The 14,256-nt window shown below is 33.8% G+C and overlaps 2 protein-coding genes across 4 annotated transcripts in view; one reads left to right on the top strand and one right to left on the bottom strand.

The window, feature by feature from the left end:
• The window catches only part of Mettl2 (methyltransferase-like protein), a 41,337-nt gene extending 38,384 nt beyond the window's left edge, over positions 1–2,953 (top strand). For all 3 annotated transcript variants that reach the window (XM_089096328.1, XM_089096329.1, XM_089096327.1), the window contains one exon: positions 2,748–2,953. In XM_089096328.1, coding sequence (XP_088952454.1) covers positions 2,748–2,905 — 158 coding nt within the window. In that variant the 3' untranslated portion in view covers positions 2,906–2,953. The remainder of the gene's footprint in view (positions 1–2,747) is intronic.
• A 2,925-nt stretch (positions 2,954–5,878) lies between these two features.
• LOC148946681 (RING finger and CHY zinc finger domain-containing protein 1-like) overlaps positions 5,879–14,256 on the bottom strand; it is a 41,706-nt gene continuing 33,328 nt past the window's right edge. The window contains exons 6-7 of the mRNA XM_089096330.1: positions 12,209–12,299; positions 5,879–9,911 (exon numbers count right to left, since the gene is read on the bottom strand). Coding sequence (XP_088952456.1) covers positions 9,763–9,911; positions 12,209–12,299 — 240 coding nt within the window. The 3' untranslated portion in view covers positions 5,879–9,762. The remainder of the gene's footprint in view (positions 9,912–12,208; positions 12,300–14,256) is intronic.

Below are 14,256 nucleotides of genomic sequence, written 5' to 3'. Positions count from 1 at the left end.
ACTTTTTACATATTTAATTTAATATACTGATTAATATTAATTAATTCGTCACCTTTTAATGAAATCTGCTGACTGTATGAATTCAAAGAAATTTCGTAAAATTCATCAGAGGCTGCTAAAAAAAGACATTAAGTCGAGTTTTATTTCCAGAGCTTGAACTGTAATGAGTCAGAAAAGAAAAACGAAACCTTGGAAATGATTCAGCTATTATCATACTGTCTTGCTTGGTTGAATCATCGTCTTAAAAAAAATAACAAACTTATCCTGTCACAAGGCAATAAAGTTACATCAACTACAGGCAGGTTTTATATCACCATGGTGGACTGAATAGAATATTACTTGTATGCCAGGCAGAATCAAAATACGCTTTTTTTCTATCTTTTGGGGGTTCCAGATAAAATCAAACAGCGATTTTTAAATGGGTGGAATTTTAAATTAGCAAAACGTCGCCATTCTTGCACACTATCATATGTATCAGCCAAAAATTGGGTCTCGGAGAACTTTACTTTAGTTAAACCAAAAATCCAGTTTAAAGTTATTTAGACATTTTCAGAATCATCAAAATTCTTCTCAGAATCTTAATTCAGAGGATTCTGAGAATTTCTAAATGACTCTAAACTGGATTTTTTTTTCTCATTCAAAATAAAGAAATCCGATTGTTGGTAGATACGATAGGATGCAAGATTGGTTACGTAAATTGATGATATAATTTGCTTCAAATTCGTATGAAATCAGATCCAAATACATCGGTACAAAAACAATAGTTGTCAATTTGTTCATCTGAACAGCTTTTCTTTCAATATATTTGGTGAAAAAAGCCTATGCGTCTGAGAGACGTCGAATAAGCTACCAGAACTAATTTAGTAATACTACTACTACTAACAACTCACTGCAGCATCAAGTCGCCTGAGACCAACACAGCTACGCACACACCTCCATCGCAATCTATTTAAAGCCTCCCTATTTACACTCTCCCAAGAGTGAAATTGAGAATTTGTGCCCCTCGATGAAATTATAGCTTAGTATACGACATAGTATTTGCATTGGAATCATCAATTACTGATAGTGGATAGAGAAAATCAGTATAATCGTAGCAAGCGGTGTATTCAGCGGGGGGTTGCCGAGTTTGAAACTACCCCCAAATTTTTTTTCGTTCGACTCATAAAAAAGTAATAAAAATGTATGTAATCCAATGTTTAATGCTTTTCTAAAGTTAATTTTGCAAAACCTCCCTCCTCCCCAAGAAAATAACCCCCTCCGAAAAAATCCTTAGTACGGTCTTGAATTGTAGGTATCTTCAGGTACCAACGACAGTGACAAGAAAATCTAATTTTCCGAAGTCATTAAGTGGAAACTTGAATAACCGCGTACATGTTAAAAAGTTAGGAAAAGTAGAGAATTCAGCTTATAATGAAACACCTTAACATGCAAATATTTAGTTTTGGTAGAAGCAGCCGTCAAATTAAAAACAAAAAGTGGGTAAAAACCAGAAAAAAAAAGCCAAAAACCTATGGCATCAAACAGCTTGAGAAGGTGTAGCATCCTTTAGAAGATTTAATTGTCTTTGGTATTCAACAGATTTTTAATGTTGGATTCTTTGCGAGAAAAGACATTGTTAAATTTATACATTTAGTTTTGGTTATTTATTTTTGCGGTTCAACGTGGCAACATTGACGAAATGGGGTGCACTATAAACTTCATAATTATGAAACAAAGCAAAGAAAATATCTTAGACAATCCTAGTTCTTAGATCTTAGTCCTAATCCTAGTTCTCAGGAATAAACAGAGGTCAAGGGAAAGAAATGTTTTGATTTTGATGTCTTTGTACTTTAAGGATACTGGTCTAACCGCTCTAATAAAGATTTAGAACTGTTTAAGGATAATGATACCCATGCTTAAGCTTGACAACCGTTGGGAAAAGACATTTTTGTTAGATCTTGTACCATCCTAGAACTATTTGCAATCATTGGTGGATCCAGGGAAAACTATCCTCATTCTCTGCATTTATGAGTTCATCGTGAATAGTTTCATTGAAGTACAATATTCTAATTAAGAAATCCTCAACATGGCCGGTGTTTTTGTCAAGAAAACAATAACATTGGGCAATAATGTAAAATATTCCAATGAAACTTGACCTAAGAAAAGGATTATTTCTGTTTCGTAAGAATATTTTCTTTGTAAAGGTTTTGCTAAATAAAGGATCAAATTACTTCCTCTAGAATACTATTGTCAATTTGAGATTGGCGGAAAGGCCTATTAATCCTTTTGGGGCAAATTGTGCCCCACGGTGTCATAGTGAACAACCAGATTTATTTTTCTCTTCTAGTCAGCATTGGAAACTATAGATGTATAGTCAAAAATGTCGAAGTAAAAACACGATATAACATGATTAACGCTAAAATGAGGTATACTCTTGGGTTCTCTTTGAATCTATTTTTTGGGAAGGATTGATTTCAGTTGATTTTTATTTATTTATTTGTGGTTTTTTATTTTGTTTTTTTTTATATATTTTTCTTTGCTGAATGATGTTATAATCGCCATAATCCTTTTTTCGCTTTCTCTCTTTTCCTTTTCTTGTTTTCTCTAATTAATGTAGAAATGTATATACCCCATCCTTTACAGACCAAATAACGGAGGGGGAATATTCATGCCTCCTTTGTGGGGATTAGCACCGTGTATTAATATTGTATTTATTTAATTGTGAATAAATCTTATCTTATTTGTTTTACCATTTGATTAATTTTCAGATGAGTTACGGTCTCTGTTCACGAAGGCTGGTTTCGAAGAAGAACAAAATATTGAAGACAAGAGACTTTTAGTGAATCGTGGACGACAGCTTACAATGTACAGAGTTTGGATGCAGTGCAAATACAGAAAAAAGAAAGATGAAACCACTGAAGAATGACTTTGTAAGGCTATTTGGTAATTTTATTAATAAAATAAAATTAAACAAGTGACTTTTTGCAGTTTTTGCATCATGAGCTATTTCGAAAGCGAACCAAATTTGTACATAAAAAAAATTATTTCATTCAATGTCAAAACCATGTTTTAGGTGCCGATAACCTTACTTTTTAGGGTTTTTTTTATTTCTGTTGCCAAACAGCTTTAATCTATAACGAAGACTTTTGTTTGGCCTCTGATAAGACACAAACAATTTTGGCATTAAAAGCTGCAAGTCCTATTCGTTTATCTCCAGGTGAGAAAAAGAGACATAACACATTTAGGGAAAATCAGAAACTTCTAATTATACTGAGATCCTAACAAGATGCAGAAAGGCAGATTAGCAGATTTTGTTTGGGTCAAGGAAGAAAATATCTCCTTATGAAAGATGGCTTCTTCCAAGTCCAGATCAGGCTTCAATTAGCCAAAGTGAAGTGTGTCCCGCATTTGGGTGAAACATCCTAACCTGTATAGGTTGGGTTCAGTGGACATATTAAACAATTACAGTTCAGTAAGAGGATAATATTACGAATGGTTTTTTAACTCTGATTCTAGGGCCTGTTTCCTCTGTCCCGATTGTCACATTTTATTTGTTACCTTGCAGAAACAGATTAGTTGACCAGCAAAAATTGGCAACTACCAACCACAAGTGTAGTTATGGTTTTTAGCACCCGGGGCTAATGTCGGCTTCCAACACCCTCTTCCCTCACCATCACTTAAAGCAAGGTAGGAGGATTTTATATTAACTGCCAAGAAAACTATAGGAAGCAATTTTTTAGGATTTTTTTTTTTAATCTGCCGCCATTGAAGTTAACACACAAGGCCTAGCGGGATTTTAGTGTTTTGTCATTATAGTGTTGATAATGTAGTCCTTATCCTTTCTTGTAGTACCCTGGTTTCTCGTCATTTTGTAAATTTAAACCAATGATGATTGCCTCCTCAAGCTCTCAATTAATAAGGATTTCTCGCATAACCACTCGTTTTTGCTCCTTTTCTATTAACCCCCTCCCCCTGAACAGGATTTCCGCGTACATTCCTGTTGGAGCCCATTTATCCTAACATAGCTCAGGATTGCAATGCCCTGGTCACATTACAGACATATTTGTTTTAGTTGCCACCCACGACTTCAGCCCCAGTTACACATCCTGTTTACAATTTCGAGTTGAAAATCGTTCAACTTTTCAGTATAAAATTTAAGACTGGCCAATTAGAGTTAAGATTCAAGGCGTAATTTTTGAAAATAGTAAAAAGGTGGAATTTGGAACAGCAAGTTTTTATTTCTAAGACGAATCTGGCAAAATATAGAGACATAGTTTAGCAAGTATAAAAAATAGTGTTAGCACAAGCTTTTCCAACCAATTTCTTGCCATTTTATTTTCCGCTTTTTGTAATACAAGCGCGACGTCAAAATCCAGTAAAAACGCATGCCGTTTATCAATGTCAACATTTAATCAACAGATGTAACTATGGCGTGGCTCTGGCACAGCACGGCCCGTCTGAGGTCCTTTGCCACAAGAATTTATACCCCATTTGGGATGCAAGTTCCTTGACATGCACAATTTAGCTTGCTTCACTTTCACAACAAAACCCTCTGATTCTGTCCTTAGGAACTGTGCACGTGCAAAAAAAAAAAAAAAAAAAAATAATAAAAACCTAGACACAGAGTAAAGCTGTCAAATAATGATTTTATTAAAGTCTGATGAAAGGGATTGATAATAATACAATTTAAAACACATAGAGGTCTAATCAACTATTATCCTAGATTTATAGTTATTGATAGTTAAATTGACCACACAACCTTGACAATTCAAATATAGTTCCACTAAATTAGGCAAAAGAACTTTGAATGTTGCAATTAACTAAGCATAAAGCTAGGATATTTTTAAAAGAATTTATAATTTGAATCTCTTTTTTTTTCAACACAGTAAGTGTGTGCTGTACCCAAGGGTAAACCATAAGACTTTAAAAAGAAGGCTCTTTAAGCAGTCATACGCCAACTGACTTCATAAGCCCATAATTTGAATTTCCAAAAAAAACTGACCATAACTTTCTGATACAAGCACGCAATATGTTTAAGTTACATGTTTTTAATACATCTTGCCCAAAATTAGCATTTTACTATTCAAATAAACAAAATTACAAGGATGACCATATTTTTAGAATTTCTTTTAGATTTTCCGGTTCCTTAGCACATCTCCATCTCTTCCAATTGTGGTCATTGGAGAAGAATTTGGCATCAATAATGTGCAGATTAGATAAGGATTTTAGGCAGTTTTCCACATTTCTCTGGATGAGCCATATATTTCCCAATAGACTCAAACGGCTCTTTCCGTTATTCACCGCGATGATGGAATACCTTTTCCATAAAAAATGGATCCCCCTGCAACCCCAAAGTACAACAAATTGAGTGTCTTGGTTTAGACCAAGAATGCCTAGAAGTGTAGCTTCTTTGAAACATTCTTATGATGGTAGGTATAAGCTATACATTTTCTGAATCTCATCAATACCCTGAGAAAGAATATGGTCATCTTTGCTTCATTGCATGTTTAAATTTTACACCCTTGTTAAAATGTTAAAAAGGGTTAAAATGCGATTTAAAAGAGATAAAAAGTTAAGACAAGTTATTTGCCAGTAGAATTAGTCTGAATAATCCGTTGCCTTTATTTTACAGTTTTAATATATAAAATCAAGCTAAAATATAAACCTAAACTTAAAAATACAGCTCAACTGTTCAAGCTAGGAACTTGGAAACTTGGTAAACACAATGTTGAAACCACCAAGTTGGATTGACTATTAGATATCTGCTATAAACAAGTGTATTATAATGATTACCCCACACAACAATTGGCGATAATGATTTATTAAAGGATTATTTCAATCTTTCTGAATGATTAATCACCAGATTCAGCGTCTTAATCTAGAGCAAAAAAAAAAAAATCAAAAGGGTATTTGGTTAGAGTCTAGGAGACTGGAAGATGGTTTAAGGTTACCATAGATTTTGGCCACTAGAGAACAAAAAAAAAATCACCCAGATCAGATAAGCCCTGCATGCAATTTTCAGAGATTCAGTGGATAGACAATCGTTACATTCAGCAAATCTTAAAGTTCATATCAGTAAATCACATTATTGTGTTTTTTTTATCTTTTTTAAACTTCTGATTTATATTGGGGCAACTATAAAAGAAACGCTTTTTAAAATCATGTCTATCATAAACACACCGCTATAAACAAGTGTATTATAATGATTACCCCACAGATTAATTAGGTTAATGAGTCTAGGAGACTGGAAGGTTTAAGGTTGTCATAGATTTTGGCCACTAAAGAACAAAAAAAAATCACCCTAATCAAAGACTATAAATACAGTGGCGCCATTTAGGGGGGAAGGGTATTCTCTCCAAGATCTCGAAAACACCTTTCCTTTGGTGGATATTCATTTTCTTTAAATGTCTTTTTGGGTAGCTTCGTCACAAAAACGACAAACCCCCTATACCCCCAAACCCCACAAAAACCGACTATATCCGCTATATTTTTAAAAAAGACCTCTTAACCCATTTCCTCCCCTAAATTTCCGTGAATTGACGCAACTGTATAAATACCCAAATAAGAAACATAACAGAGGAAGATTAATCATAGAAGTTATTGGGACTGTGCAGATCAGATAAGCCCTGCATGCAATTTTCAGAGATTCAGTGGATAGACAATCGACTGATCAAGAGACCCAAACTATTTTTTAAAGGATAATAGAGTATTATTTAAAAAAGGTTTAAAAAAAGCTTTTCTTGATTTGTTTTTTCTAGGAAAATTTCCTTAATTACCGAAACTTGCACTATACTAAAAAATTGAGGTATAAAAAACACGTTGCAGATATTTCACCAGTCCAACCCATACCTCCTTAAAAAAATACTCTAATACCAAATCGTGGTATCGTCTTGAAAATGTCCTTGCACTTTTTCTTCAATATTACCAGCAAAGATTACCCATGCTTTTTGAGGTAAATAAAACTAATTATTGTAGTCGGAAATATCGTTAGTTTGGTAAATAAAATACATTACTCATCATTTTATTAGCTGCTACTTACCCTGATAATTACATTTGTCTGTGATATACCTTTCCAGTGAAATCTTAAAAGGGAGGGACAAAACTGGAAAGATGTTTCAAATTTTTAAATCTTACTGATAACTAGTTGTTTGCACAAGGAAGCTTTTGCTAGCAATTCATGATACCAGTTAAGAAATCATTCCTTTCAGACAACTCTTTCAATAAAATAGCTTCGAAGATTATCTCAGGGTTCAAAGTGCGAGTTCCATATAGGTCTTGCTACAGTATAGGCACTCATCCCGTGTTATACTTCTTATATATTACCCATTCTTTCCCTGTCAGGCCTGATGCAAGGGAGGCACAGTAGGTGGAAAATCCCTGAAACTCAGAACTGTTTATTATCATTATATTATTATATTATCATTATATCATTATATTATCATTATAAATACAAATTATAGTTTTAAAATAAGGGGATTTAACCGATTTTGGACAAAAAAGAGAAATTTGGCAGTATTTTGGGAGCTAAATCAGGAATAGAACGCTGGTCAAAAACTATATTTTGCTGCCCCAGAAATCACCCAAAAACGGCACGGTTTTTTTTAAATTTGTTTCTATTACTTCCTATAGTTCATCTATTCTCCTAATAGATTTATAACATAAATAGACATTAGATATAAAGGAAAAATTGCAATACCCGAGCCGGTAAAACACCTTAGGCGAAGCTATGATGGCATCATGACAGAAAAGGCACAAGAAGCCGTCTGTAAGCATTATAAATTACTATAGGCCTGTTTTTTCACTCATCAATGAGCTAAGATCTTACATCTTTTGTCAGAAAACGCTTAAAAGTGAAATCTTTGAACTAAGATCTTACATCTTTTGTCGTTTTTATGCAAACGTCTTTCACCATTCTGCTCTGATCAGCGGTCTGAATACAATGATGAGCATATCATCAAAGTTCTCTCATCATTGTTCTGTATGGCAGAACAGTGGCGTTCTTAACACTTTTTGCTAACATCAGTGAGCTGTAAGATCTTAGAACAAAGATGAGTTAAAAAACCGATAATCTTGGCAGAAAGATGCAACATCTTAGATGTAAGATCTTAGTGCTAAAAAACGGCCCTTATGTCTATGGTTTTTCACGGATTTGACAAATTTTGGATTTAACTCGGTATTTTGAAAAAAAAATGACTTGATTTGTTTTTACACGGAATTTTCATTTTCCTAATTTTAAATTTCTCCAATTTTCATCAAACCTAGAAACTTCAGATTCCGCTTGCTCGAAATTCAAATTTCCACTATGTCTTAATCGTATTGAATTTCGAGTACGTTCGAAACATTCTTTAATTTAAGAGATGGGTTATAATCCCCATTTGTCAAAAATACCACGACGCATTTTGAATTTCTAAAGACCCGTGATCAGTGACTTAGTTTTCATTAACTGTCTAGCAATATAATTTTTTACTAATCCACCTTTTTGTATCTGGATAAAACGCTGCTTATCATTGGAACAGAAACATGCTAATTAATTGAACACATAATTGAAAGAAAAAAGCTCTGTTAAGAAACAAAATTCTATATACGAACTCCATTATTGAATAAACTAAAATAGTAGACAAGGATATAAAGCAACATTCTAATCTACAAAGAATTATACATTAAGATTCGAAAATGAGGCAGTTGAATTTTCGTTCACTGGATGAAATAAACACCGATCTGAAAATGTTCAAAAAAACACAATAAAATAACACAACACTGGGGTAAGATAATGACACGAGTCAATTTTGATTCCACGCATTGATTTTAGGTCGCATTTTTTAGCGAAACGATGAGGTGCCCAAATTTTCATAAACTCCAAATTTAATATATATTTAATTCAGACAATCAAGTTTCTATTAATTCCAAGGCATAAATCGTTACTTATCAGGCTTAAAGGCCATGTGACGTCTTGACAGTTGCGAGAAAATTTCCCAAAACTAGTGTCAAGCTCATAATAAGGAGAGAATAAGGAGGGCAATGTAGCCTATGAGGGTCAAAGAGCTGTTGAACATATAATCGGCCTGCTGCTCCTTGCCCGCAGAATATGGATAACTTATAAGAGTGGAAACTGGCATTAGCGTCGACAAAAAAAATAATTAACGCCATTTAGCGTTTGGCGTTTCTTGGCATTTTTTAGTATAATAAAAATTCAAAATTATTCTAGGTACTGCAATTGGTATAATTACTGTAGTAATAAGTACCTGATCTCAGTTTCTGATAGAAACACAGCTAAGAAGATTGAAAAAAAAATAATAAAAAGACAAATGCTATATGGCTTTAGTGATTTTCAAAGACGCAGGCGCCAGTTTCTATTCTTACAAGTTGCCCGCACTTTTTGGTCTGGTCTTTGAGAACAGCTTAGAGAATAATTTTTGCCAATTATTTCAGAAGTATTGAAATATGCCCTGAAATCTTTACACTGACAAGATTAACATAATCAAAAGTCTAGTGAGAACTGGCAGAATTTGTCAGGGGGAAAGAGGGCAGAGCAGGAGCTTCAAAAAAGATCCTGAGCCTGAATATCCAAGTTTTTACACTATTTTACATATTTTCGTGGAAGGTTTTCATGGGAGAGGCAGGTAGAAACTTCTTAAAGGGGGAGAAAATTCCCTATTGCGTGTAATTATATCGCTAAGGAAAACCAATTTTCAACTTCATAGTTATACGGATGCAAGCTTAGAGAGTAGGAAACCAACTTCATAATAAGACAAGGTCATACATAAACACTAAAATAATGTGTCTCTAACTGTCACCGGTTTCTTCAGATGAATTGACACTACCATCACTGGTCTCAACAACTGGTTCACTATTGGCTCTCCCACGTCCATGTGATATACGAATCACTTCCCCAAAGCCTGTCCCACGTCGAGTGGTTACTTCTGGAGGCTCAGCTGGAACAAGAAAAGCGAAAATTAAAATCCAATAAAATGAATTTTTTTAAATCATTTTTTTAGATACAGATTTTAAAGTTTATGCACGTACTATGGTGGCTAAAACAAAGTATAGAAAATTCATACAAAGCCCGTTTAAATGCTTTGTTTATTTTTATTATGAATTTGAGAATAAACGTAAAGCTGTTTATTGAGTGGCCTTTAATGAGATATAAAAGAGTAAATTGGTACAGGCAAATTCTTCCTAGTGTCGGAATTTTCATCATTAATATTGTATCTAGTATTATTTTTATTATTCTCTATTTGCAGCCCTATTGGAACACTGCCATTTTTTTCTTTTGTTGAATTAAAGTACAATTTTTAAGCATTTTGGTTTTAGGATTTTAGGTTATCTCTACATGAACAGAATAACTGTAAACAGGAAAATATGCATAAATAGAGGGGCCCGACGCTCCTTGGTGGGGCGCACACATTCGAAAACATTTGAAAGATTTGTGAAAATTGCAAGAAACTACAGAAATAATCTTCAGTATTTTGATTTTTATTTCTAGGGGGGGTTGGGGGGGGGGAGACATGAAAGCCCTACCAAAAGTGACTGAAGTAGGATTCATTTTTCTTACAATTAACTAACTAACAGATAGACGATTTCTACAATGTACGAGTTACCGCCGTTTAAAACATGCTGTCGATTTTTATAAACACAATTTCACTTTTAATCTAAAAAAAAATCGTGATATAATATACCCCTGTAAAGGCGCATACTGAAAATCTTGAAACTTTACATTTTCTTTACTAACAATAATGCCACCTAGTTTGCAATCAGCTCAAATTGACCACTAGAACCCCAAAAATTTGCTAATAACTGAGGATAACTTATAGTTAACTGATGATACAAGCGCTGGTAATATAGTGCCCTTAGAATAGTAGCCCCTCAGTTTATTTAAAAAGACCTTATATAATAAATACACCCGTTTTCTTACATTGAATTACTAAAAATACTCCAGCGATGCCATAATAAAAAAAAAACAACACATAAATAAGAAATAAAATTCCGCACATTCCTCAGATAACATTTACGATTTATGTTTCAATTATTTTTTATTTACGATTACTACAACTAACAACTCACTACAGCAAAAAGCCACCTGGGGTCAACACAGCTACACCCGCTCCTCCTCGATCCCAATCTATTCAAAGCCTCCCTCTTTACACCCACGATTTATATTTGTGATACATTTGCGATTGCTTTATAACAAACACCCGTCAGACGAGCCAAACAGCCCATCAGACGAGAGACATGAAGGAGACAAACAAAAACCGTATCATATACTCTTTTTCAGGGCTAGAGAAAAAAGTTTGCCCACTTTCCAAAACACAATATTCTAGCCCCCCCCCTCCCTCCCCCAATAAAATTCCTTGAGAGTTCGAACTCGAGACAAAATAGATTACTAGCCTTGATTATTGGCCGAAATTGGCCGTGAGTTAGGGGTATGATTATTGTTTTAATTTTAACATCATTTGACTTGAGACGTGAATCTGAGTTTTTTTATGTTCTGATAGTCATTAATCACATTCATATTGTTTCATCTTATTTTTTTATAGACCAATCGAAACAAATAACTTAAAGCCCAATTACTGGCCCGAGTAACTTAAAAAACCAAATCGGTCGGTCCCGCCTAAAGACCGATCGAAACTTTGTATCGATTTTTCATTTGTAGTCTCATTTGTTGTAGTATTTATTGACTTTAGACAAAAAAAAAAAGAACTTTTGGTTTACGCAATAACCTTTCAAGTGAATTTCAAAAGTTCTTTCGGCCTTTACGATTCAAAACAACTTAAAAACTGCATATAAAGGAAACTACAACTGCATTTTGATCAAAATGTCACACATAAAGTTTTCAAACGGTGCCCACAATATTCAAGAAGCGCCCTTAAGTAAATAAGTATGACTGCACTACACCCTCAAGGTCCAAACCGGCAGTGATGGTCTGCGTTTCGTGGCCCTTCAGCCAGGAAGTGCAATGGGGGCTGGGGGACAGCCGTCCTGTGCCGTCACCCCCTTCCGGCTTGCCTTCCCCAGACTTCTCTAGGTACCCATTTAGATCTGGGTCGACTCAGGCTGAGCTTACAGTCACGCCGCTGACCCCCGTCCTATATCAAATAACCGGCCATACCAGGAATCGAACCCATGCCCCTCGGACAAAGGATTCTCAACCCACCGCGCTAACCACTTAGCCATGACGGCCATGAAACGCTCTTAGTAGTCCAGGATTAAATATAAATATAGTTATTCTTACTGAAAAGTTCAGGATTAGAGGATCTGCATGTATTGTAACTTCCACAGGAGCGGCACTTGGCTCCAACCGGATGGTAGCGAACAGAGGATTCCTGTAAGAAAAAAATTCCTGTAAGAGGATTATCTGAAAAACGGTCATATACATACGAGCCCTTCAGAAAATAAATTGATCAAGTGGATTGATCGTTGTTACTTCCAGTTTCGATGATCCAGTCATCTGGTAGAATATCCAGTACTATTCTGTCGGAATTATAAAATGGACATGCAAACTGGAAACTAATAAATTATTCAGAGTTTGATAAAGAAAAAACAATGTCCTTAATTCCAAACAATATCTTTGTGATTCTATCAAGTTAAAGTACCATCAAGTGCTTTGACACAAAAGCTTCCAAATTTTTTTTTAAGTACACAAGGTCAGATCTACCTCCGCATGGCACATATTCAATTATGTTGGCTGAATATATACTTATATATACATATATATACTTATACTATACTTGAGTATATATACTTAAAATGAATACATCTACTCTATATTATGGCTCTGATTTTATTTTACTTATGTTTTACACATTGTTCAAATTTTCTTTGTAATATTATTGTATATATAAATCCCCAATAAGAGTTCCATAGCGTGTTTTATGAGATAGATGTTTCTCTCTATAGGGCTGGTCAGTCCTGACGTCACACACCTATCTTGACACTTTAAATTCAAAACCTGGGTGAAACGTGGGCACCAAATACAAGGATCATTTATATAAATTTGCTTTTTTCTGCTTAAAGCTAATCCAATTGACTTTGAAGAAGCCCCTTAGGTAGGTTTCACAAGAAATGTATGCAAAGTGATACTGATCATTGGTGTTTTGCACCTGGGTCAAGTTTGGCAAAGGTACATTTCTCAGCTGAAATCATCAAAATTGCATCAGGATTCTTCTATGATGATTTAATTTACTCAGGGATCAGCAGCTACCCATATCCAGAGGGAGGGGCAGCAACCCTTCGTTGATTGAGAGGGGGCAGTGGTGGTGATCATAGGCTATATCATGAATATTTCTATATGTAAAACAAAACATAATTCAAGTGATTATTGTCAAATCAAAATTATTCTCAAATCCAAGCTCCAAAATTTAAATCTGATTTATAAATTACTGATTCATACTTTAGATATAATATATATATATATATATATATATATATATATATATATACATATATATATATATATATATATATATATATATATATATATATATATATATATATATATATATATATATATATATATATATATATATATATATATATATATATATATATAAAGAACCCTCACCTACAACAGTCTAATTACCCCTCCCCCACAACTGCTTTATATAATGCTCAGATAAGTTTGTCAGTTGCCAGTAACCTACCTTGCCTAGCCATAATAACTTTCCATGGTATTAATATTTAATTTACTTAAGGTTCAGCAACCCTACAAACTGGACAGCAAGGTCCATATATATATATATATATATATATATATATATATATATATATATATATATATATATATATATATATATATATATATATATATATATATATATATATATATATATATATATATATATATATATATATATAATATATATATATATATATATATATATATATATATATATATATATAAGTAAAATATGAAGTATTACTCATGAATTCATAAGTCAGATTTGATTTTTCTTTGCCTAGATTTGCAAGTAGGCCTAATTTTAAAGCTTTTGATTTGACAATAATTACTCTGATCATGTTTTGCTTTACTTGTAAAAGTATTCATCATATATGATCATCCTCACCTCCGTCTCAGTCAACAAAGGGTTGCTGTCCCCCTGGATATGGGTAGCTGCTGAATCTTGAATAAATTAAATATTAATACTATCAAAAGTTATTATGGCTAGCCTAGGCAAAGTAGGTTACTGGCAACTGACAATCTTATCTGAGCAGTATATAAAGCAGTTGTGGGGAAGGGGTAACTACACTGTTGTATGTGAAGGTGACTATGTAGTTGTGATT

Source organism: Artemia sp. Qi Xiang Cuo, chromosome 11 (genome assembly GCF_049724085.1).
Source record: "Artemia sp. Qi Xiang Cuo chromosome 11, ASM4972408v1, whole genome shotgun sequence".
Taxonomy (NCBI): Eukaryota; Metazoa; Arthropoda; class Branchiopoda; order Anostraca; family Artemiidae; genus Artemia; species Artemia sp. Qi Xiang Cuo.
Note: the sequence above shows the minus strand (reverse complement) of the source record. Positions and strands in the feature narration are given on the sequence as shown.